At 43.8% G+C, this 26,949-nt stretch overlaps 1 protein-coding gene across 3 annotated transcripts in view; it reads right to left on the bottom strand.

Annotated features, from left to right (window-relative positions):
• zzef1 (zinc finger, ZZ-type with EF hand domain 1) overlaps window positions 1–26,949 on the bottom strand; it is a 371,817-nt gene that overhangs the window by 78,664 nt on the left and 266,204 nt on the right. The window contains exons 41-49 of one of the 3 annotated variants that reach the window (XM_038813628.1): window positions 26,247–26,524; window positions 25,418–25,592; window positions 24,099–24,231; window positions 16,609–16,805; window positions 15,981–16,100; window positions 15,415–15,606; window positions 11,886–11,986; window positions 9,519–9,654; window positions 7,127–7,156 (exon numbers count right to left, since the gene is read on the bottom strand). In XM_038813628.1, coding sequence (XP_038669556.1) covers window positions 7,127–7,156; window positions 9,519–9,654; window positions 11,886–11,986; window positions 15,415–15,606; window positions 15,981–16,100; window positions 16,609–16,805; window positions 24,099–24,231; window positions 25,418–25,592; window positions 26,247–26,524 — 1,362 coding nt within the window. The remainder of the gene's footprint in view (window positions 1–7,126; window positions 7,157–9,518; window positions 9,655–11,885; window positions 11,987–15,414; window positions 15,607–15,980; window positions 16,101–16,608; window positions 16,806–24,098; window positions 24,232–25,417; window positions 25,593–26,246; window positions 26,525–26,949) is intronic. The other 2 variants (XM_038813629.1, XM_038813630.1) reach the window with 2 other exon arrangements.

Consider the following 26,949-nt stretch of genomic DNA (forward strand, 5'->3'; position numbering starts at 1 on the left):
CCTGCAACAGTAGTGGACTCACCAACATTAAAGGCATTTAAATGATCATTGGATAAACATATGGATGATATGGGAATAGTGTAGATGGGCTTTAGAGTGGTTTCACAGGTCGGCGCAACATCAAGGGCCGAAGGGCCTGTACTGCGCTGTAATGTTCTATGTTCTATGTAAAAAGAAACCCTTCAGTCCATCGTGTCTGCGCTGGCCCTCAAACACCGATCCATTTTAATCCCATTTTCCAGCACTTGGTCCATATGCTGTGACGTTTCCAGTGCTCATCTAAATGCTTCTTAAATGTTGTTAGGACAGGAGTGGGATGCCCTCTACCATCCATTCGGGCAGTGAGTGGCCATCTTTCGGCCATCCTTTAAAGGGATGGCAGCCCTGACAGCAACTAATTTGTTGCCGGTCAGACGTAAAACCAGACAGGGATGCTACAAACTGTGTAGTGGGTTTGGGCTTTTCAGCTCCATGTCCAAATACCCAGCACATTAACAAAATGCAGCCCATTGAGTGTAACCACTTGAGAAAAATAACCTCAGATCTGCATCCCAATATATGTTGCAATAGGGAAGGTAAAGACGGAAAGAAATGAAAAATTAAAGGGACATTCTCTGATGTTTGCTGGGGCAGTTCAGGATCTCGGTTAGGGATGACCTGCATAACTACGTGAGAATTACCAATAGTAGGAAATCTAACATAACACTGTATGAACAGGCACAGACGAGGAATATATAAACAAGGAACACAGATGACTGCAGTTACTGAAGACTCGTACATTTTATGCCATGGAAAGAGGCCATTCAGCCCATTGTGTCCGCATTGGCTGAAAAAAAACTAGCCTCCCATTCTAACCCCACCTTCTAACCCCACCTTCCAGCACTCGGTTCATTGTAGATTGCAGCATCAGATGTCAATCCAGGAGTTGAAGGCTTCTGTCTAAACCACCAAACCAGGCAGCGAATTCCAGACACCTTCCACCTGTGTGAAAAAGTTTTTCCTAATATCTGCTCTGATCCTCCTACCAATCACCTTAAGTCTTTTAATTGGCCTCTCCGTTCGGGGAAACAAGTCTTTCCTGTCCACTCATAATTTTGTACACCCTAATCAAGTCACCCCTCACCTTCGCTGTTCTAAGGAAAACAACTCTAGCCTACCTAAACTTTCGTCAAAGCTGCAATTTCCCAGCCCTGGCAACATTCTTGTAAATCTCCTCTGTACTCTCTCCAGACTGTTTATGTCCTTCCTGTAATGCTGTGATCAGAACAAAACTCCAGCTCTAACCAGCATTTTATACATTTCCAGCATTACATCCCTGCTTTCGTATTCAATACCTCGCCCAATAAAGGAAAGCATTCCATATGCTTTTTTTTTAACCACCTCCAAGGTCTCAGTGTTTGCACTGAGTGCTGAATTTTGGTGCATTTGAGTGCTACAGTGAGAGTTTGGTGACTGAGGGAGTTTGGTGACTGAGGGAGTTAGGTGAGGAGGGAGTTAGGTGAGGAGGGAGTTAGGTGAGGAGGGAGTTAGGTGAGGAGGGAGTAAGGTGCTCCTTTCGTTTCATTCCCTACATTTCCTCAGAGCGTGAAGGGAGCCAGGAGTTTACAGAGACTGCAGCTGACTGGGAGCAGAGACAGAGGGCGGAGTTCCAGTTGGTCCACAGTGCAGCTGTATTCTGTAAGGTAAGAGGGGATGGAGGCTAGGACAGTTGCATGCTCCTCCTGTAGGATGAGGGTGGTCAGGGATACCACCAGTGTCCCGCTGACTATACCTGCGGGAAGTGCACCCAACTCCAGCTCCTCAGAGACCGTGTTAGGGAACTGGAGCTGGATGAACTTCGGATCATCCGGGAGGCAGAGGGGGTAATAGAGAAGAGTTACAGGGAGGTAGCTAACCCAAGGTACAGGACAAGAGTAGCTGGGTTACAGTCAGGGGTAAGAAAACGAACGGGCAGACAGTGCAGGGGTCCCTCGCGGTCGTTCCCCTTCAAAACAAGTATACCGTTTTGGATCTGTTGGGGGGGGGGGGGGGGGGGATGACCTACCGGGGGAAAGTCCTGACGGCAAGGTCTCAGGCACTGAGTCTGGCTCTGGGGGTCAGAAGGGAAGGGGGGAGAATAGAAAAGCAATCGTGATATGAGACTCAATGGTTAGGGGAATAGATAGGAGATTCTGTGATCGCGAGCGAGACTCTTGGAAGGTATGTTGCCTCCCGGGTGCCAGGGCCAGGGATGTCTCGGATCGCGTCTTCAGGATCCTGAAGGGGGAGGGTGAGCAGCCAGAAGTCGTGGTGCACATTGGTACCAACGATGTAGGTAGGAAAAGGAGTGTGGATGTAATAAACGAGTTTAGGGAGTTAGGCTGGAAGTTAAAAGCCAGGACAGGTAGAGTTGTAATCTCTGGTCTGTTGCCGGTGCCACGTAATAGCGAGGCTAGGAATAGGGAGAGAGTGCAGTTGAACACATGGCTGCAGGAATGGTGTAGGAGGGAGGGCTTCAGGTATTTGGATAATTGGAGCACATTCTGGGGAAGGTGGGACCTGTACAAGCAGGATGGGTTGCATCCAAACCAGAGGGGCATCAATATTCTGGGAGGGAGGTTTGCTAGTACTCTTCGGGAGGGTTTAAACTAATTTGGCAGGGGAATGGGAACCGGACTTGTAGTCCAGCAACTAAGGTAGCCGATGTTCAGGACGTCAAAGCACGTAGTGATGCAGTGGGGAAGGTAACACTGACAAAGGAGAGCACTTGCAGGCACGGGGATGGGTTGAAGTGTGTATACTTCAACGCAAGAAGCATCAGGAATAAGGTGGGTGAACTTAAGGCATGGATCGGTACTTGGGACTACGATGTGGTGGCCATCACGGAAACTTGGATAGAAGAGGGGCAGAAATGGTTGTTGGAGGTCCTTGGTTATAGATGTTTCAATAAGATTAGGGAGGACGGTAAAAGAGGTGGGGGGGGCGGTGGCATTGTTAATTAGAGATTGTATAACAGCTGCAGAAAGGCAGTTCGAGGATGATCGGCCTACTGGGGTAGTATGGGTTGAAGTCAGAAATAGGAAAGGAGCAGTCACCTTGTTGGGAGTTTTCTATAGGCCCCCCAATCGCTGCAGAGATGTGGAGGAACAGATTGGGAAACAGATTTTGGTAAGGTGCAGAAGTCACAGGGTAATAGTCATGGGTGACTTCAACTTCCCAAACATTGAGTGGAAACTCTTTAGATCAAATAGTTTGGATGGGGTGGTGTTTGTGCAGTGTGTCCAGGAAGCTTTTCTAACACAGTATGTAGCTTGTCCGACCAGAGGGGAGGCCATATTGGATTTGGTACTTGGTAATGAAATAGGGCAAGTGATAGATTTGTTAGTGCGGGAGCATTTTGGAGGTAGTGACCACAATTCTGTGACTTTCACTTTAGTAATGGAGAGGGATAGGTGCGTGCAACAGGGCAAGGTTTACAATTGGGAGTAGGGTAAATACGATGCTGTCAGACATGAACTGAAGTGCATAAGTTGGGAACATAGGCTGTCAGGGAAGGACACAATTGAAATGTGGAACTTGTTCAAGGAACAGATACTACGTGTCCTTGATATGTATGTCCCTGTCAGGCAGCGAAGAGATGGTCGGGTGAGGGAACCGTGGTTGACAAGAGAGGTTGAATGTCTTGTTAAGAGGAAGAAGGATACTTATGTATGGCTGAGGAAACAAGGTTCAGACAGGGCGCTGGAGGGATACAAGATAGCCAGGAGGGAACTGAAGAAAGGGATTAGGAGAGCTAAGAGAGGGCATGAAAAATCTTTGGCGGGTAGAGTCAAGAAAAACCCCCAAGGCCTTTTACACATATGTGAGAAATATGAGAATGACTAGAGCGAGGGTGGGTCCGATCAAGGACAGCAGTGGGAGATTGTGTATCGAGTCTGAAGAGATAGGAGAGGTCTTGAACGAGTACTTTTCTTCAGTATTTACGAGAGGGGCCATATTGTTGGAGAGGACAGTGTGAAACAGACTGGTAAGCTCGAGGAGATACTTGTTAGGATGGAAGATGTGTTGGGCATTTTGAAAAACTTGAGGATACACAAGTCCCCTGGTCCTGGCGGGATATATCCAAGGATTCTATGGGAAGCAAGAGATGAAATTGTAGAGCCATTGGCAATGATCTTTTCGTCCTCGCTGTTAACAGTGGTGGTACCAGGGGATTGGAGAGTGGCGAATGTCGTGCCCTGTTCAAAAGGGGAATAGGGATAACCCTGGGAATTACAGGCCAGTTAGTCTTACTTCGGTGGTAGGTAAAGAATTGGAAAGAGTACTGAGGGATAGGATTTCTGAGCATCTGGAAAGACATTGCTTGATTAATGATAGTCAGCACGGATTTGTGAGGGGTAGGTCTTGCCTCACCAGTCTTATTAAATTCTTTGAGGAAGTGACCAAGCACATGGATGAAGGTAAAGCAGTGGTTGGAGTGTACATGGATTTTAGTGACGCATTTGACAGAAAGTAAAGAGGCATGGGATAGTGCAAGGGTGGGCAAACTACGGCCCGCCAAAGGTATTTCTGCTGCCCACCAAGTCATTAAAAAAAAAAAAAAAATTTGTTTTAAAAAAAAAGTTTTAAAAAAAATTTTTTTTTTTTTTTTAAGGTTAATGGGGGGGGGGGGCTGTTGGGTTACTTACTGGTATGGGGTGGATACGTTGACTTGAGTAGGGTGATCATTGCTCGGCACAACGTCGAGGGCCGAAGGGCCTGTTCTGTGTTGTACTGTTCCATGTTCCATATGAGGCGCCCAGAATCATAACCGGGTGAAGTAATTATTTTACTTAATATACTATGCGGCCCTTTGTGAATTGTGAATTTCTGAATGTGGCCCTTGCATGGAAAAGTTTGCCCACCCCTGGGATAGTGGGAAATGTGGCAAGTTGGATAACAAACTGGCTAACCGATAGAAGTCAGACAATGGTGGTGGATGGCAAATATTTAGCCTGGAGCCCAGTTACCAGCGGCGTACCGCAGGGATCAGTTCTGGGTCCTCTGCTGTTTGTGATTTTCATTAATGACTTGGATGAGGGAGTTGAAGGGTAGGTCAGTAAATTTGCAGACGATACGAAGATTGGTGGAGTTGTGGGTAGTGAGGAGGGCTGTTGTCTGCTGCAAAGAAACATAGATAGAATGCAGAGCTAGGCTGAGAAGTGGCAAATGGAGTTTAACCCTGAAAAGTGTGAGGTTGTCCATTTTGGAAGGATAAATATGAATGTGGAATACAGGGTTAACGGTAGGGTTCTTGGCAATTTGGAGGAGCAGAGAGATCTTGGGGTCTATGTTCATAGATCTTTGAAAATTGCCACTCAAGTGGATAGAGCTGTGAAGAAGGCCTATGGTGTGCTAGCGTTCATTAGCAGAGGGATTGAATTTAAGAGCCGTGAGGTGATGATGCAGCTGTACAAAACCTTGGTAAGGCCACATTTGGAGTACTGTGTGCAGTTCTGGTCGCCTCATTTTAGGAAGGATGTGGAAACTTTGGAAAAGGTGCAAAGGAGATTTACCAGGATGTTGCCTGGAATGGAGAGTAGGTCTTACAAGGAAAGGTTGAGGGTGCTAGGCCTTTTCTCATTTGTACAGTAAGAAGTCTTACAACACCAGGTTAAAGTCCAACAGGTTTGTTTCAAACACGAGCTTTCGGAGCACGGCTCCTTCTTCAGGTGAATGGAAAGGCTTGTTCCAGAAATGTTTATATAGACACAGTCAGAGATGCCCCGGAATGCGAGCACCTGCAGGCAATCAAATCATCAAAGATGCAGAGAGAGAGGTAACTCCAGGTTAAAGAGGTGTGAATTGTCCCAAGCAATTGTCATTTTCTCATTTGAACAGAGAAGGATGAGGGGCGACTTGATAGAGGTTTATAAGATGACCAGGGGAATAGATAGAGTAGACCGTCAGAGACTTTTTCTCCGGGTGGAACAAACCATTACAAGGGGACATAAATTTAAGGAAAATGGTGGAAGATATAGGGGGGGATGTCAGAGGTAGGTTCTTTACCCAGAGAGTAGTGGGGGCGTGGAATGCACTGCCTGTGGAAATAGTTGAGTCGGAAACATTAGGGACCTTCAAGCGGCTATTGGATAGGTACATGGATTACGGTAGAATGATGGGGTGTAGATTAATTTGTTCGCAATCTAGGACAAAAGTTCGGCACAACATCGTGGGCTGAAGGGCCTGTTCTGTGCTGTATTTTTCTATGTTCTATCCTTTCCTCCATCTCTCTCTGAGTATTCGTGTGCTGTTTGCCCTCCCAAAATTCATTACCTCACACTTCTCCAAACTGAATTTCATTTGCTACTTTTCCACCCCCTCAACTAAACTATTGGTATCATGCTTCAGTCCACAGGTATCCTCTTCACTGTAAACTCCATGGATGATTTTTGTGTCACCTGCAAATTTCCCAATCATGCCGTCCACATTTAAGTCCAAACCACATTTTGCCACAAACAGCAGCGACCCAACACAGCCTAGTGGAGCACCACTGGTAACCGCTTTCCATTCACTAAAGCGTGGATGAGGTGGGGTCATAGCACCTTGATGATTAATATAGGAGAAAACTCTTGAGCAGTAGCTTCTTACTTCCCATCCCACTTTTCAGGTCAGGGTGATAGAACATTCGGAGATGCCCTCATTGATATACCCAAAGCGCCAATCTCATGCCAGCAGGAACATTGCAGTATTCAGACCTTATTCCAGGAGCACAGTAAAGGAAAGATTTTTGCACAGAAAACTTAAATTCAGTTACGACCCAGCCATTTATATGCAAGTCTGCTATTAGCAAATTTCTGATGTAAAGTATGAACTTAATGTTATCCCGAATTGACCAACATGGTTGGAACATGGTACACGCCCATCCTTCTGATGCAGAAGTCTGCTGCCAAAGTTTTGTCCATTTCAATCTACATTTTCTTTTTGCACAGAATTGCATATAAACAGAACACGGAAAATTGAAAAGAGAACTGGTGGGATTTTTTTTTTTAAAAGCTGCATGTAAGCTGCTGCTGTATCAGTCAGTTAAATATAAAATTAGACTTTAGTGCATGCGCAAGGTGAGGTAGGTTTGATTTCTTCAATGTGGAAATGACTGGCCACTTACCAGTGTGCAGAGTTTTCCCATGATCTTGTGCTGTGGAAAGGGGGTGATGTTGGTGAGTGCAAGTTACAAGGGTTGTGTCGCAATTTTACCACAGAACTAGTACAAGAAGATATTAATGGGTTATTCGAAATGAAAACAGAAGATGCTGGAAATACACAGCCCATCCATCAGCATTGGATAGGAAAATAGGAACTACTTTATCTAACTTGTAGGGTCTTCCTTCATCTGGATAGCATCCTCCAGACACTGCTGGAGTGGGACAGCCCAATTTGGCGGGGATGTATGGGAAGACAAGTCTCAAACAGGACAACCTTCCTTTAGAGATATTTTGAGAAAACATTAAACCTCCCCATGTAATAGACACTCATATACAGCAAGTATACCCTGCCGGAAAAATGAACATTGCATAGTACATGTTAGATTTGGACACTTATTTCAGGGATGCCCAGGAGACAGCTTTAGAATTATTGGGCTGAGACTTTATTGATCACTTGAGGTTTCAAACAACTAGATTGCAAGGTATTATATATTTGATAAAATATGTGGCAAACCACACTCTTTCCCCATATCTCTGCAAATCCCTCCTTTTCAACTATATATGCAACTTCCTCTTGAAAGGGATAGGTCAGGGAGAATGGGCTGAATCTGCCTGACCATTGTACTTGTATCACTCCAATTTTCTTTGATTCCATATGCTGCCTTGATGTTACTGTTCTATGGTCTTTGATCTGAGGAGGTGCTATCATACTGTACCTTGCAAGGGACTTTTCGCAATTCTCAAATATCTAGCTTGGAATGGACGATATTGATGGGAAGTCACTGGAGTTGAGTGTGGACGAGGGTGATGGGATAGCAGGACATAATGCAGGGCAGGATACGAGCACCAGAGTTTTGGACAAGTCACGGTTTGCCCAATGTGGAACTCAGGACTAGGAAGGTGGTTGCCGAACAGATAATGCAAGTATATATATGGAGTTTCAGCAGCTATGAATGGGAGAAGTGTGAAGGAAACTGCGGTGACAGAGGTGGGTGTAAGTAGGATCTTGATGATGAGTGAGAAATCAGTTTTGGAGCTCAGCTCAGGATTCAACAAGTATTAAAGTTCCATACAATTAGTTCAGCTGCACATGGAACACAGATGGCGCCAAATGTCCCATCCAGACCTTGAGATATCGTGCACCTGATGGCGGTGTCCTGTGCAACAGCTCTTAAAAAGACCCAAGCAAGCATTGCTGCTTTCTGTGACCATTAAAACGTTAACATCTAAATGGATCCATCCAGCAGTGCCAGAAAGATATATTCCTTAGAAGCAAAATTCAATGGTAGGATCCACCAGGACAGGTTCTAATTCCAGCATTGTCTGTTTCATTTCAGATTTCCAGCATTCAAAGTTTCTATTTTTTACCAGGTTACTGTGTGTGCAACATAGCATTATTAAATACTACATTCTCGATTAAGAATGCCCACAGATATTATTTGAAAGCAACAAGTCTTGAATATGATAGAAAGCTGGTTAAATCCTGTGGAATGGTTATTCAGGCACTACAGTTTACTTTTGGACCGAGGTTAAAATCATTCCCAGGACATTTTTTTCTTTGACAATCCAGTAGTAAGGAATCTCCCGCAGGAAAACCAACCCCCCCCTCTCAATCTTACACACTACATCCGGCCATCTGAAAAGGAAATGCTGAGGAATTAAGCGATACTTGATTCAGGTACAAAGTAATTTGAAGTGTCGACTGCATCGGTGGTGCAGTGCCAGGGGTGCCTTTATTGCAGTTCATCGACCAGCACCTCCTACACTGGCCAAAACTTTGAGTCAGAACACACTTGAAAGATTTAGCCATATTACTTTTTGGATTTTGGCACCACAATGGCCAAACTATCTCCAGGTCCAACGCCATTTAAGATTTTTTATTTATTTGTCCTTGGGATGTGAAAATCACTGGCTCGGCTAGCATTTATTGCTCATGCCTAACTGCTCTTGAGAAGGTGTCGGTGAGCGGCCAGTGCATCAAATTACTTATAAAACTTGAATAAATCACCGTGAATGGAATTTCCATCAATTGCAAAGAAAATTTTTGCACTGGGATTTTCATACTGCAGTTACCATATAGCCAGAAGCCTACACCTCATGCAGATCTTAGAATTGTTCCTCTTTCATTTAGCAATTTCTACAAGGCAACACCACTCCTTCACATACCTACAATTTCTCAATCGTGAGACAGCCTAACGCCTTACCCTGAAATTCTACTATACACGCGATCCGATCGGAAACCTGGCAGCCAGGTTTTAACCTCAAGGTGGGCTGAGTATTTTGGGGCACAGAAAAAACCGAGTTAGATCTTGGAAGGCTAAATACAGAGGTCAGTAACTAAGAAAAAGCACACACCACACATGGTACAATCATCATGTCAGTGTCGACAGCTTTTGTGCTGTGGTCTTCTGTGCGCGATGCTTTGCTCGGTTGCCACTTCAAAGACATTGACTGGATTGCCTCGTCTGTAGCAATCACGTGACCATCAAACCTGTGAGAAAACAGCCCAAAAATGCTTCAGGTCACTTAGTAAATAAGGTTTATTGACGATGCATTTTGCATTTTGAAAAGTTAGAGCACATCTCTTTGGGGAAACCTGGAATATTACACTGACTGGGATGCAGCACCCAATATGCGATGGGATGCATAAACTAACATGTGAGGCATTCCTCCATTCTTTAGCTCTTTGATTTCTGCTCATCAGCTACTGTGTATTCTAGAGGTGTTTCCCCAGCTTCTTCCTTACACGAACAGCACATTTAATACAGCTGCAAATTGAATAGGCCAATACTATGGGCAGCACAGTAGCACAATTGCTTCACAGCTCCAGCGTCCCGGGTTCGAGTCCCGGCTTGGGTCACTATCTGTGCGGAGTCTGCACATTCTCCCCGGGTCTGCATGGGTTTCCTCCGGGTGCTCCGGTTTCCTCCCACAGTCCAAAGATGTGCAGATTAGGTCGATTGGCCATGATAAATTTCCTTTAGTGTCCAAAAAGGTTAGGTGGGGTTACTGGGTTGTGGGGATAGGGTGGAGGTGTGGGCTAGGTGGGTTGGACTTTCTGGTGCGGACTGGATGGGCCAAATGGTCTCCTGCTGCACTGTAAATTCTGTGTCTATTATCTGGGTTCAGTCTGTTCTTGGACAAATTTACCAATTCAATGCTGCTGCCCAAAAGCTGTTAGAGAGAACTAATTTGCATTTATATATTGCCGTCAGCATGTCTCAAAGCAAATTAGTTACATTTGAAGTGTAATCATTGAAAACACCAGCGAGATAAGGAGTTGGAGAAATGTTGGCTGGTACACTTGAAGAACTCTGCTGCTTTTCTTCAAATATTCCCATGGGATATTTTACAAACATCTGCCCAGTGGCTACGGCCTCACTCAACAATTAAGCACTCCTTAAGTACTGCAATGATGTTCAGCGGATAGGACTATCTTTTATTCAGCCACTCCTTTAGAACAGTGATGATGTGCCATTCTCATTGAATGGCAGAGCAGACTCGATGGTACGAATGGTCTACTTCTGCTCCTTCATCTTATGGTCAGCCTAGATAGTGTGCTCTCGAACTGAAGTGGGGCTTTATAATCTTCGAACTGAGAAGAAACAGTTCTTTAGCACACTGGGCTAAATCGCTGGCTTTTAAAGCATACCAAGGCAGGGTAGCAGCACGGTTCAATTCCCGTACCAGGACAGGCACCAGAATGTGGCGACTAGGGGCTTTTCACAGCAACTTCATTTGAAGCCTACTTGTGACAATAAACGATTTTCATTTTCATTTAATTTCAGCCAAGCTTTCCCATTACAGGTAATGCTTTTAACATTACTTTATATAATCCAAAGAGCTGAGGGTGCTTCAATGGACTGAGTGTAAGCATCAATGGGCAAGTCACGTGTACAAATATCTCCCCTTCTACACAATGTTCTGCTTGAAAGCTTTTGGGAAATATGATACACCTAAAAGCAAACATTACGAACAGAGGTTTCATGCAATTTGATGGCCAAATCTGAGTGGATTGTATCGAAACTTTCTACAACTAAAGCTGTACTGTCTCAAACTACCGGAGCGCGATTCTCCGATCGCCGCCCGCCTCGGAGAATGGCGGGGTCCGACGCGACTCAATGGGCACCGGGGCTGCCCGATTTCTCCGGCCCGCGATGGGCTGAAGACCCGCCTGTCTTTTGCCAGTTCCACCGGCGTATATTGGAGTAGGTCCCTTACCGGTGGAACCTGGCGGCGCGGGTGGCCTCCGGGGTTCTTGGGGGGGCACGGGGGGGATCTGGCCCCGCGAGGTGCCCCCATGGTGGCCTGGGCCTGTGCCATGGGGGCACTCTATCCTTCCGCACCGGTGGCTGTACTGGTCCGCCATTTCCAGTGCGGAAGTGAAGCCCTCTGCGCATGGGCGGGGTGACGCCAGCACACACTGGCGCTCCCGCGCATGCACCAACTCGCGCCAGGTGGCAGAGGCCATTTGGTGCCGGTTGGCGTGGCGCCAAGCCCCTTTCCCGCCGGCTGGCGGGGCGCAAACCACTCCGTGGCGGGCCTAGCCCCTGAAGGTGCGGAGGATTCCGCAACTTTGGGGCAGCCCGACGCCGGAGTGGTTCACACCACTCCGTCCCACCGGGACCTCCCGCCCTGCCGGGTACGGGAGAATCCCGCCCCAGAACTCTTCACAGCAGGATGTTGACAGGACTCCACACAATTCAAATATTTTATACTCACCTTTTTTGAACTTCGAGGAAGAAGGAGTCGGTTTTTCTCATTTGAAGTTCATACATGGCTCGTAAGATGTGCAAAGGTGCATTTAGAGCATCATGAGTTATCTGCGGAAAAACATATCTCCCTTATAACAGAAAGAAATATCTCAATTGCTGCCTCCCTTCAATATGTGGAACAACAAAAGTTCAGTCAGAAATAACCATTATGAATACGGCTTTCTGGGCATCACAGTGGTGCAGTGGTTAGCACTGCTGCCTCACGGCGCCGAGGTCCCAGGTTCAATCCAGACTCTGGGTGGAGTTTGCACATTCTCCCCATGTTTGCGTGATTTTCGTCCCCAAAATCCAAAGATGTGCAGGGTAGGAGGACTGGCCACGCTAAATTGCTTCTTAATTGGAAATAGTAAATAGGGCACACTAAATTTTTTTATTAAAAAAAAATTAATACGGCTTTCTACAAGAGTACAGTCTGTGAATCTTAGTGCTTCATTAAATCTTTCTGAATTGGGTCTTTGCCACAATAGTTTTCACCAAGTGAGAAAGAAAAAGTGAACATAGAACATAGAACAGTACAGCACAGAACAGGCCCTTCGGCCCTCAATGTTGTGCAGAGCCATGATCACCCTACTCAAACCCACGTATCCACACTATACCCGTAACCCAACAACCCCCCCCCCCCTTAACCTTATTTTTATTAGGACACTACGGGCAATTTAGCATGGCCAATCCACCTAACCCGCACATCTTTGGACTGTGGGAGGAAACCGGAGCACCCGGAGGAAACCCACGCACACAGGGGGAGGACGTGCAGACTCCACACAGACAGTGACCCAGCCGGGAATCGAACCTGGGACCCTGGAGCTGTGAAGCATTTATGCTAACCACCATGCTACCCTGCTGCCCCTATGTCAAAAGTCAACAATTTTGTCATTGATATCATTATTAACGTAGCATTCAACTGTGTGAGAATCATAGAATTTACAGTGCAGGAGGCAATTCAGCTCATCGAGTCTGCACCAACCCTTGGAAAGAGCACCCTACCTAAGTCCACGCCTCCACCCTATCCCCGTAACCCAATCATGGAATTTACAGTGCAGGAGGCCATTCAGCTCATCAAGTCTGCACCAGCCCTTGGAAAGAGCACCCTACCTAAACCCACGCCTCCACCCTGTCCCCGTAACCCAATAACCCCATTTAATCTTTTTTGGACAGCAATGGCAATTTAGCATGGCCAATCCACCTAACCTGCACATCTTTGTAGTGTAGGAGGAAACCGGAGCACCCGGAGGAAACCCACGCAGACACAGGGAGAACGTGCAGAATCCGCACAGACAGTGACCCAAGCTGGGAATCAAACCTGGGACCCTGGAGCTGTGAAGCAACAGTGCTAACCACTGTGCTGCCCTAAGACGTGCAGTTTGTCAGGGAATAATCCCATTAACCTGTAGGTCCATCTGAGAACATTTCTTTCTTAATTTATTTCCTTCATGGGATTTTATGCCCATCCCTAGTTGCCGAGTGGATTGTCACATCATTTCAGTGGACAGTTAAGAGTCAACTACATTGCTGTGGGTCTGGAGTCACATGTAGGCCGGACTGGGTAAGGATGACAGATTTCTTTTCCCTAAAGGACATTAGTGAACTAGATGGATTTTCATGACAATTGACAATGGTTTCACTGTCACCATTACCGGGAAGAGCCGTACAATTCTAGATTATTAACTCAATTTAAGTTTCACCAGCTGCCGTGGTGGGATTTGAACCCACCTCACCATAACCTTAGCCCGGGCATCTGAATTCAGGTCCAGTGACATTGCCGATACGCCACCACCTCCCCCATAAAGAGAACATAGGAGCAGATGTGAAGACCAAACAGGATTGTGTCTCAAAACATGGGACCACGGAGTTAGGAAGTAAAGCATCAGTTACTATCCCATTGGGTCAGGTCTAAGAACGTTTTTAAATTGTTATGTTTCCGGTTCAAGCATGGAAAATGCTTTATTAAAAAAATGTAATTCTACATTTGCTTACATGACTCTGTATTTTTTAGGAAGCAGCAGTCCCCCAAAAGGCTCAGTGAGATTCCTTAGCCAACAGCAAGCCATACAGGGTGGAATCAATCTCTAGTCTGTACTAAGTTTAGGGATTACAGTCAGAATGATAACAGAGTACTACAATCAACTACAATGTCCTCAAGACAAGGAGACAAATTAATTTCAGAATCATTCCTCTTAATTGATGCCTGGTGATCTGTGCTGGAGGGAAATCCACACATGTGCACACAGGGCTGGATATATCTGCAAACTCAGTTCCAATGTCCTTGCAACGATTACGATCCCAGACCAGACCCCAACAGTGGCTAAGATACTGGACCAAAACCCCAATATTTAAGTTTATTTATAAGACTGTGTGGAAAGAATAATTCACTCCAGAGATTGCATAAAGAAAAAGGATTTGGTATTTTTGCTTTAAAAACAAAACTTTATTATGAATGCAATCTTAAACTCTTTACCGTCACACATGAAAAGAGGTTACAATTGGCCCTTAAACACTACTACTCAATTACCCATTAAACAACAAGAAAAGAAAAATACAGCTCTCAATCTCCCTTAAAATCAGCACAGCGTAGTGTAATACTTGCTTTATAAAACAGATTTGGCTCCTGTTAGAACCCCTTCAGACTCTCGCTGAATATCTTCAAAAAGCTGGTTTACCTGACATGTTTCAGCTTCTTCCTTGACCCCAAACAATACCGCTCTGCTTTAAATATTGTTACTCTTTATAACTATCCCACTGTGAGAGAATTGTAGACTCAGTGTCAGACAGATCAGAATTCACCTCTTCTCACTCCATAGCCTTCTCCAAAACTGACTCTCTGCATTCCCTGACTCCACCCAGCAATGATATAATCTCCCCAAGCTGAAAAACAAATGACCGCCGCAGACTGAAAGTACCTCCCCCCCCCCCCCCCCCCCCAGGAACTTTCCCCAGTCAAACCATAGTGCATTAGTCCAGACTGAAAACCATATTCTTTTCGTCAATTTCACCTTCTGGCTCCTCGAAGCTCCCAGGCCTTTACAAAGCAAAATTCTTTTTTACAAACATGACCACTGCAGTCAAACAAACTATGATTCCAGGCTTTTAACCCTTAAATTCCCTTAATTTAGAAGTCCTAAAATCCTCCATTTGTCACACAAAACATAGTGTTATATGACGTGTTGCATATATAATGGGCACCTTGGGTGAGGTGACATTGGACACCACTGGAAATAATACCAAGAAAGAAGCTACCATCTTTAGGGACAAATATGGTGAGACACATAGATGTGGCACAGATAATCTCAAAGTAATGTTACCCGGACCTCACAAATGGTCCTTAAATAAGATTCACGAACTCTCACTGCTCAGTAAGTAAAAATGTCCAATTAATAAAAAGCCCGAATAAATGACCAGGATGGAATAGTTTTTACATTTTATTTATAGTTGTTAGCTTCAACATAACAATTAGACATTTAAAAAGTTTGCATCCATACCTGGAAAAAGATTTTTGTAGCTTCATCGAGGCCTTCCAAAGGATCGGGTTTAGTTTCATCGAGATCAAACACAGAGCCACTGCTCTTAGACTCATGATCTGAAACTTGTTCCTTCTCCTCTGTCACAGTGTCTGCCCCTTCAGCTGCGGTACTGATCTCCTTCTTAGATGAATACATCATGATTGACAGGGTCTTGGGGTGTAACAACAAAGAACAAAGTGAGATTAAAGTTTGAAGTCTATAATTTTACATGAACTTGGTTTATTCTAGACACAGCTATCTGACTGGTTGCAGTATTAAGTACAAAATTCAACACAGCTAAATTTCTTGAGGAGTTCATTTTACCACATGAATGATCTCCAGGCGCTGGATGGGAGGAACTTTGCACATCAAATTTTATGGCCAGTCTGGAGTATGAAGCCAGGAAATGGCAGTGTGCAGATCTGTTTGTAGCATCTCACATTCTGGCAACTAAATTAATTGCACAACGATGACCATCAAATAATCACAGAAACATTAATCATGTTATTTAGATATCCAAAGCTGGATGAGTGTGCTGTTCTTACCTCCAGGTCACACAGCAGCCACAGTTTACTGAACCCTGTCCCCTTGGTGCATTTCCTCTCCAGCAGCTTGATCAAACCAGACTGTAGAATAATCTGATGGACCTCTTCAACACTGTGTTTCTGCAACAAAGTCACAGAAAAGTTTGCTAGTTACAACAGTTGAGGAATTTCTCATTGGAAGCCAGCTCAACAACAAAGTCCTGACAAAACAGGGCATTACCAGGGCTTTAGGACAAAGTCACCTCGGTTTATACGATGCAGATACACTACATATTCATACTCATAAAATGTTTCAAGACGAGCCACAAAGACTCTTTGCAATGCTATTTGGGACACTTGTGAGTGCAGCCTGATTGGACTCACCCTTCAATTTCTCTCCAGCAGACATTGGAATCTGCAGCTCCTGCCCAAACGCTCCATTGCACAATTCACTAGAATAATCTTCTTCCCGACCACCCACCCAACAAAAAAATTACAATCGAAGAATTGTGCATTAATTTCATGCTCATCATGAACTAAACTCATCCCTCACCTCTTGTTCCCCATTCCCTCCCTTTTCAATTGGTTGTGGAAAATGTTCAAACTAAAATTCTGAAGCACCATCATGTTGATGTATACAAGTGATTACCTGTAGCATTTTGTAGAGACCCTTCAGAGCTAGTGACTGGAGCCAGGTAGCCTCCACTGCATCTGGGAAGCTGCTGTCTATATTTGTCTGCAGTAGATGGCTGTAGATTAACATAAAGTGCTGTAGGAACTGGACAAGTTGAGGTTGAGCTGCCGTATATTCAGGTTTACAAACCTGCGTCAAGCGGTAATCCCTCACTGTGTTAAAAAAAATTGGACAATAAAAGAGCATGGTTAATTTACATATCCCAATTGCCCAACCCTATCTTCCTATATTCTCTGGCATTTTACAGGGTTTCAACTATTTTCTTTAGTTCAACACATTGCTAATTCTTTCATTCCCAAGTTTACTTTGGACTTTAGCACTGCATGTAAAATACAAATTAGCACATCAGTAAAGATGGCTAAAATAGATTGATTATGAGGTAATAAATTGTTGCTACCCCAGGAAGACTTCCCAAATAAATATACTACTTTGAACCTGGATCACTAACAGCCTTAAAGAGAATTAAATTATTTGATAAGGTAGAAAGAAATCACATATGAATATCACTACATTGTGCCATGAGTAATTTCCTGTTTCTAGAGTTATGCAGACACACATTTCAAGAAAACAGGCACAAAATAGGTCAAAATCTACAGCATGCAAGAGGATAGACTGCCTATTGTGGGATATATACTTAAGTGAGCAATATCAGAAATTGGAAGGAGTTTAAACAATGCGAGACAAAATAATAAATAGCAAGGAGGAAAAAGCGATAAACTTGAATATTGTTTACAATAATTGATGAGGTACTTGAAAAGTAAAGTCTCCTCTGAAAAGTAAAGAAAAGTCATTTGAGAAACACTGTTTCCATATAAGGATTATATCTGGGAAGTATATATTAAACGTAAGAGGTTCCAAAGAATCTTCAGGCAGTTGTGTGCCGGCATTAAGGACACCGTTAGACCTGTGATGAGTGTGCAGCATTAAACAGCTCCCTCATTGCGGAAAACATTGTTCAGGATGAAGAAAAATAGCAGCATGTCATCTACATTGTCATCAGACTAGAAAAGGTTGTTTTTGCATGATTCAAATGACAGAAATGCAGCAAAGTAGCAGCTTAAAGAGATGGCTGCTATGAATGCAAAGTGAGGGAAAGGGAGAGTTTAAGTGCAAGATAAGTATAAGCCAAGGTCATGTTATCCAAATGGCAAAATTTGTTATTGGAAATGAGACGCTTTACAAACGTCACCTGTGTACAAGGTGGAAATCGATACAATTAAAAGCAAAATGGAATCAAGAGAAAACTTGTTAGTAAATACAGTCACAAGGAGAGAATGGACCCAGGATGTGGATATCAATAAACTAACCTCCGCTTCAAACCAGCTTCAGACATGGGAAACCTACAAAGGATCTATACAGGTGTGAACGCAAGAAAACTGCTGCCCATCAAAGTCAATATAATGGATAGTCTGGAGTCACAAAAAGTCTGTTCTCTGTTCATAAACTATGCTCAAGAGAAATGATGCTATAATTAAGTGAAAGCCAGCTCTGTCAAAGATATATGAAGGACATTCAGGCATCACAAAATATCAACAGCACGCACGAGTAACACTCAACCAGGCCAAAACCAAATCAAAACATCACCCAAACTATCGATATGCCCGTCATGGAGCTTGTAAAAATCTAAATAACAAATCAATAAAGACTCCCCACTCAGCTTGTCAAAACACAGGAGGGGATTTAACAAGAGTAGTAATAGATTATTACTCAATCTCTCCTGATGTTGTCAGCCTACATAACACAACAAGCAAGGTGATGATAGACACAATTTGATCTGAATTCACAAGGCAAGGAGTGTCAGATGAAGTCAACACAGCAGTATGCAAGTCACAACCTTTACACAATACAGGGAATACAGACACATTACTTTCAGCCCTCACCTCGCCAAATCCCATGGAATAGCGGAAGGGTAAAAATACTGCAGCGGGTCAAAAACCTGATCAAGAAATTAAAATATGACAGCGTCATAATGTCCGGTCTTTTGACTTACACAAGCACATTTGAGCACATTGCTACAGTACTGCAGATCGGCCAACAATGGATCAAGAACCACTGGGCCAATACAAAGTTGCTCATGACTGACCTCTTGCTTTACTTGAAAGACTGTTAGGAAGCTGGCACATACATTATTCTTATTTGTATCTAGCAATGAGGTCAGTGTACATTAACATTATGGTTTACACAAGTCGTTATCCACCAAGAAATCTCAACTGGATCAAGCACCATAAAGTCAGACAATATCAACATTGCCAAAACCAATAACTCACCAATTCAACAGACCCACCATGGGGAAAACCACTGAAACAAGGAACCAGGCGATGGACGACACAGTAAAAATAATCTAACAAGCTATCCCAAATGAAAACCAATTTTAATGTTCAACCTGAACCACCTGACAGAGCTGACCCTGTCTGAGAGGTTTACAGAGATGCCAAAACAGTAGCATTTGAAATAAGCTGATCGAATACTAGGTATTAGACAGTCAACTCAAGAGTTCAGCACTAGAAACTTCTCCACTCACTAATATGCTGGCTCAGAGAATTTGCTGGTGAATTAAAAAGGAAGAAAAATATCTGCACAATATAAAGTGATCACACTTAGTTGAGTTATGATTGTTATTAATCTTTGGAATAAAAAGAACAGAATGCTGACCCCCATCAATATAAATCCCATGCTGGTTTAGCTCACTCGGCTAAATCGCTGGCTTTTAAAGCAGACCAAGCAGGCAAGCAGCACGGTTCGATTCCCGTACCAGCCTCCCCGGACAGGCGCCGGAATGTGGCGACTAGGGGCTTTTCACAGTAACTTCATTGAAGCCTACTCGTGACAATAAGCGATTTTCATTTTCAATTGTAAAGAAACATAAAGAAACACGCCAATTGGACACTTAGGGTATCAGCAATGGTATTGAATTACAAAGACTATTGTGGCAGAAAAGCTTAAGTGAAAGTGTGATGATACCTCTATAAAAGAACATAGTGCAATCTCTTGACGGCAGTTGTTAACCTCATGCCATTGTCCTGGAATAAACAATTTTATTTTGAAGTTGCATCATCGTAGTCTAAAAATCAATTTAATTTTATATGAAATATCTTTGTGCTTTGCTAATTATGGCCTCTTGCACAACCCTGATTTAAATCACTTCAGCATTACCAGTGTGCTTTCAGCTACCTGGGCCTCAAGATCTGAAATCTCCCTCCCTAAAATTATCCACCCCTCTCTCCTCCTTTAAGATGCTCCTTAAAACTTCTCTGACCAAACTTTTTGTCCACATATTTCTTTCTCTGGTTCATTGCCAGATTTTCTTCAATAATTCTTCCATGAAGCAATTTGGGATGTATTGCTACGTCAAAGCCACTATATGGACTTTCAAAAGACAAAGTACCACATAATAGGCTTGTTAGCAAAATTGGAAGCCTTCTTTACTTAATCGAAACGCTTCATTATTTTAAACACTTTTGGCAAATCTCTTCACACTCTCTCAGGAGTTAAAAGGGGCAGTAGCAACATGGATACAAACCTTTTGAAGGAATAGAAAAATGGACAGTAGTGATGAATGGATGTTCTTTGCACTGAAGGATTATTAGCAGTGATGCCAGTACTCAGACCTCTGTTGTTTCCAAGGTACATTAATGGGTTTAGACTTAGGGGCACAGGGCACAAGTTTGAAATTGGCAGATGACAAAATTTGGAAGTGCAGTAAACGGTGGGGCAAACAGTAACAGATTTCAAGAGACAGGTTGGTGGAATGGAATGAAATTCACACAGAAAGTGTGAAAAAAAATGTTTTGGTGGAAAGATTGAGACAACACAATTCAGGCTAAATAGGTGCAATTCTAAAGAGGGTTCCATAGCAGGTAGACCCTGTGGGTGATTGTGCACAAATATTTGAAGGTAACAAAACAGGATAACAATTAATAAAGCACGTGGGATCCCAGAGTTTATAAATAAAGGCACAGAGTAAAAATCAAGGAATCCCAGCTAAAACGTTGCTTCCAATTCTGGAGTCACATTTTGGACAGGATTCAAAGTCTTTGAAGAGAGAAGAGAAAAGGTTTACTAGAATGGTTCCTGGGATAAGGAATTACAGTTATGTGGATAGATGAGAAAAGCTAGAGGTATTCTCCTGAGAGAGTGTGAAGAGATTTGACAAAAGCGTTTCGAATAATAAAGCGTTTCAATAAAGCAAATAAAGCTTTCAATGATCGTCGGATTGATAACAAGAGGACACAGATTTAAGGTGATTGACAAAAGAAATTGAGGTGACATGAGGAAAATGTCTTTTATATGATGAGTAGTTAGGATTTGGAATATACTGCCTGATTAAGGTGGTAGGTGCAGATTCAATATTAGTTTTCAAAAGGAAATTAAATAAATGTTTGTAGAAAAAGATTGCAGGGATATGCAGGAAAGTGGAACTATCTAGACTGTCCTTCGAGAGTGTCAGCACAGGCACAATAGACTCGATGTCCACTTTCTATGGTGTAAGATTCTATCTGATATAAATGCAGGCTATTGAAATCTCCCATATAAATGTCTCATCACAGACAATTTCAATTTTAGCTCTTTCCTGCATCCATTTCTATTTCCAATGTGTTGAGCTTAACTTTGTTGATATTCCTTCACTGTGCACAGTTTTAAGACATAGCGTATTCTAGCTATACCTTAGCAAGTCAAGTATTTTCTTTCCAACAGTGCACAACCTCATAAAACTGCATTTTACTGACCAATGCCATTTCCTTTTCCTACACTTTCTCATTGTCTCACAAGGGTGGGCTGCTGATTCATTGGTAACACAATAGTATATGTGGACTAATGTGCAGGGGACTAAAATCTACCGGGATTCAGAATGTCCTCTGAAGGTTCTCCACCCAATTTAATTTATTGTAGGAACCACAAAGTAGAAATTAAGATGGCAGTCTTTTTTCCTCCCTGTGCCAAAAGTGAAAGAGAAGTGCATTAAAATGTGTAATAAATATTCCCTTATTTAATCAAAGTGGCACTCTCGTTCAATCACTGCAGTTAGGCAGTTTCCTTTCCAGTCCTCTCTGAGATTCATGACCTCTGTATGCCGCAACTGACAATAGGACAAAATGTGGATCTCTTCCCATGCCTCTTTCAATAACTAGTCAATCCCCGTTTAACATTGTTTCAATTTAACCTGAGTAAGTTAATAGGACTGTAATCTTGTGTAACATCTCAAGGTTTATTTTAACATTGTTTCCTACTGGTAGGATGGCATAACTCGATTGATGTCATTTGAGAGAGGACTATACCGCTCCTTGACACATCCTTTTATCGCTAATCCTCCAACTTGCAACCTCTCCTGCTCCCAGACTTGCCCTCTCAGCTGCCAATTCTCCAACTTGCACACTCTCCCACTCCCCAACTCCTTGCCTCCAACCTGTGACCTCTGCTGCTCTGACTTACCCTCTCACCTATCCTTGCTCCCGTTTCCTGACTCTCTTCCTTGCTGTTTGGTTCTCCTGAACCCTCAGTGTGAGAAAGCGCTCTGGAGATAAGCGGTGAGAGGTAGGAGGAGCAGCTTCAACTCGCAGGAGAGGAGGCAAGGTGCCTTCATGTGATCAGGGTACTCTGATCCTGGCAATGGACATTTTACTCAGCAATGGATTGGATAGCCTCGATATACCAGGCTGGAACATGGCTCCTCTCCATCACAGTAAAAACAGAAGGCATGGCCTTGCTTACTCCGCCTCTGCCCAGACTATGGAATCGTGAGCCGCACCCAGTGGCTTTAAAACCTGGGCGGGAGATGAAAGGAGATTTATGATCAAAAACAGGTGAAGCTGATCACTGCTGTAACCTCCATGGGACAAGGTCGATTAGGCTCCCCGTGAGTCTCATGGAATACGAGCTCCCCGCTGAGGGGCGGGGCCCCCTTATCCGTGGGAGAGGAAATCGGAGTATTTAAACCTGGCCCAAGTATGAGCCAGGTAGTCCCCACGAGGACCTGTGTACATAGTCACTTCATACCTCTGTAAGTAAACCTTTAATTCCCAATACTTCCTGTGTGATTGCTTCTGTGAATTCAGCAATCACAAACCCACTTGCAGAGACCTTACCTCCTTCGACTTGAAGGTGTTTCCCCTGCTCACCTCCAGAGCCCGCGTTCACAGCGATGGTTCAGGAGAGGGAAGTGGTAAGCAGGAGAGTGGGGGAAAGGATCAGCGAGGGGGTGGTTTAGGGATGGGCAGAGGCCACAATCCAGAGAGCTGGCAGCAAGAGGGTGGGTTAGGGAGTGGGTCGCAATTCAGAGGGTCGGCAAGAGGAATGGTCCGTAGTGACTAGTAGGATGAGGAATGCATAATGTGTGGCGAGCAGGATCAGCAGTGAGTGCGAGATACTCGACATAGAAAGTTACCATATTTCTTTTATATATTTAGGTTTATTTTAAAAGTTATTTGATCATAGATCATAGAATTTACAGTGCAGGAGGCCATTCGGCCCATCGAGTCTGCACCGGCTCCTGGAAAGAGCACCCTACCCAAGGTTAACACCTCCACCCTATCCCCATAACCCAGTAACCCCACCCAACACTAAGGGCAAATTTGGATACTAAGGGCAATTTATCATGGCCAATCCACCTAACTTGCACATCTTTGGACTGTGGGAGGAAACCGGAGCACCCGGAGGAAACCCATGCACACACGGGGAGGATGTGCAGACTCCGCACAGACAGTGACCCAAGCCAGAATCGAACCTGGGACCCTGGAGCTGTGAAGCGATTGTGCTATCCACAATGCTACCGTGCTGCCGTAGCAGATTTAATTTACCAATATAGGAATTTAGCAACGTTGTGGTGTTTTGGTTAATGAGAAAGGACCTACAGAACCTAACTACAATATCTACATTGGTTTAATAGAATAATGTGGTTTGCTTAAAGTCGTTTCACTTCAAATCACGATTTTCAGAAATGCAACTACAAGTGACGACTTACTGTATTCTGCAACTGACTCATAGGAGGTGCATAATAATAATAGTGATCTTTATTGTCACAAGTAGGCTTACATTAACACTGCAATTAAGTTACTGTGAAAAACCCTTAGTCGCTGCATTCCGGTGCCTGTTCGGGTACACAGAATGTCCAAATTACCTAACAAACACGTCTTTCGGGACTTGTAGGAGGAAACCGGAGCACCCGGAGGAAACCAGCGCAGACATAGGGAGAACGTGCAGACTCCGCACAGACAGTGACCCAAGCGGGAATCGAATCTGGGACCCTGGATATGCAAAGCAACAGTGCTAACCACTGTGCTACCATGCCGCCCAGCACTGGCTGTGGTTTTCCTTGCTCTCCTTTAGCAAACCAACTGCTATTCTTTTACATGAGATCAAGAATTTGGCAGGTTAGGTCAAGCGTCTGTCCTGTCACCTCATGAGTCATTCAGTGAATGAAGTGCCCTTTTAAGCTGTGAAATACTCACCTGTTTTACGTTTTCGAGTCTTGATGTCAATTACGACAGCTTGAATCTTCTCTGTAAAATGCTTCAGTACTATAACGTCATGTGATTCATTTGCGTTGTCTATGTAAACAGTATGAGTGCCTCTGCATAGCACCTGTGTAAGAGCAAGAGTTTGGATTTCAAAAGCTATACAGGTTCAGAACACAAGACAGTGCTAACAGACAAGATTTAGTTCCCTTTAATCATAGATTATCATAGAATCCCTACAGTGGAGATGGAGGCCATTTGGCCCATCAAGTCTGCACCGGCCCTTGCTCCGATAGAGCCCCGTACCTAGGCCCAAACCTCTGTTCCTATCCCCGTTACCCCACCTAACCTTTGGGCAATATTAGCATGGACCATTTACCTAACCTGCACATCTTTGGACTGTGGGAGGAAACCGGATCTCCCGGAGGAAATCCACGCAGACACGGGGAGAAAGTGCAAACTCCACACAGACAGTCACCCGAGGTCAGATCGAACCTAGCGCTATGAGACAGCAGTGCTAACCACTGTGCCACCATTGCTTAATAAGCAATGTAATTTTGTTTGGCTGGCGTAACAATTCAACAGGCTCATACATCGGACTTTCAATTTGTCTGGCTTTCTGATTGTTAATCAACCCAACCTGTCAGCTTACATATTCACCTAAAAGTATTTGAACCACAACTTGACCATACATTTGAAGTACATGGGTTGACATGTTACCAAGGGACTAATGGTTTCTTCTATCATTGGGTTTGAACAGCTGGGATCAAATAAAACTGATGATAGATGAGAGTAAAAGGCAGGGGTAATCAGCGAACATCCTAAATATTACCAGTTTATACCAGGAGGGTTTTGGATTTAAGTAGCTCTGTCACTCCACATATTTATAACTATTGGCATATAAAATAAAAGGAATTAACATGTTGAAAAGCCTTGAAACTCGGATCTGAATGTACAAGGGTAGAATAATAATAACGTTGTGAGAATTGAAATTAGAAGGTAATAGTTCAAAAACATTCATGATATTTCCCCATTTTCACAGGTATTACTCAATACTGACTAGCTTATGATGTCTATCAAGTTATACAATTGGTTAAATATCCTGAAAACTATTTGTAAAGCATGATATTTATCTAGGCCTGCGCTATTGCCAAGAAGGACTTGATGCAACAGAGTATTCTATCAGGCAATTATTTCAAAAGCCATTCATTCAATCCAGTGTTTCTTCACTTATTCCAATACCATTCATAACCCTTTAATAAGGTGATACTGCACAGACTCTACCACAGTACCATAAAAGTGGTTACTGTTACCTCTGGAAATCCCACCAGAACCAACAGCGTGAAGATGTTGGTGCGTTTCAGATGGAAAGGCAGCTCATCAATGCAACGCTCTGTGAAGGCAGCAATCACTTCCTGCCATTGCAGACTAGAGTTCAGGTCCCTGAGGATGTCTGCCACGGAAGATGCCCAGTCCAGGCTGATCCTGCTTCAATCAAGAGAAAAACACAGTGGTAAGGCACTTCTCTGTTCAAGAAATACACAGACAAGATGCGTTCAATTATCCTGTTACATGTGAAGGTTCAAGAATTTAGTAATTGTTGTATTGAATATGAAATATACACTGAATTCAAACAAAAGAGGGCGCCATCCACGACCTCAGCACGTTTCAAAGTCCTTTACATTCAATAAAACATTTCTGAAGCCAAAGCATAATGTAGGAAGCAAGGCAGCCTATTTTCACACAGCAATATCCAAGAAAAATAGCCAGATAAAGCACTGTTGACTAACGTATTTATGTATCAGTTTAGACATCATGACTCTTATCCGAACAGTGCTGTGCGATCCTTTACGGACACATCAAAGGGCAGGCTGGGTCTCAGTTTAACTTCCCATCCAACAGACTTCACTTCAGACAATGCAGCACTCTTTCGGTACTGCACTGGGAGTGCCACCCTGGATTTTGTGATTAAGCCTCTGGAGCTGGGTTTAAACCCACAACCTTCGGACTCGGGCACGAATGCTGCCACCGAGCAAAAGCCGGCACTCGTACAGCAAAAACGTTAAAACCATAACAGCAATTTATATACACTTTCCACCAAGCTTCACACCACCCATAAGAAAATAAAGGTTGAAACTTTACCAGTCCAAGCACACCGCTCCAAGGCTGAACAGAACCTGTGTGGTCATCCAGCCTGGATGCTTCAGGTTGCCTTCTGCTGTGCTCAGTAATGTCCAAGATGCAAAAAGGACGTCCTTTACTGCTTCATCAGCTTCGGCTGGGGAGATTCTCAAAAGCAGTTGTCCAAGAAGGCCCAGTGTCAAGTGATAGGTTTCAATCAGTTGCCCAGGATTCTGCATTGCCACTCGAAACAGGAGCTTCAGTACCTGCCTCAGGTTAGGTAGGCACATGGTTGAATCCTGTGGGATTGAGGATGGCATCAGAGGTCTGCAAGTAAATTGGTTCCGAACATCCAGTGGTAATTACATTAACAGTTACTTAGCTCCCACACGTCCAAGGATGTACTTCACAGTGTTAAAGGACTTGAGTTATTTGGAAAGATTAGTGAACCTTGTTTCCTCCTTTGTCCTAAAAAGGTGATTCAATGATAATCTATAGAGGTACACAAGTTACTAAAAGGAATGGAAGAATCTGGAAAACCAAACTAAACTGTGACACTGTCGCTGGGTCAAAAACCTGAAACGATCCTCTTAACAGCCACATGAACCTAACACCACATGGATGGCAGCGGTTCATGTAGGCGATTCATCACGACCTGCTCAAGGGCACCTCTGGATGGGCCACAAATGATGGCCAAGCCAACTACACTCACATTCCAAGAGAG

Source organism: Scyliorhinus canicula, chromosome 12 (assembly GCF_902713615.1).
Source record: "Scyliorhinus canicula chromosome 12, sScyCan1.1, whole genome shotgun sequence".
NCBI classification, from domain to species: Eukaryota; Metazoa; Chordata; class Chondrichthyes; order Carcharhiniformes; family Scyliorhinidae; genus Scyliorhinus; species Scyliorhinus canicula.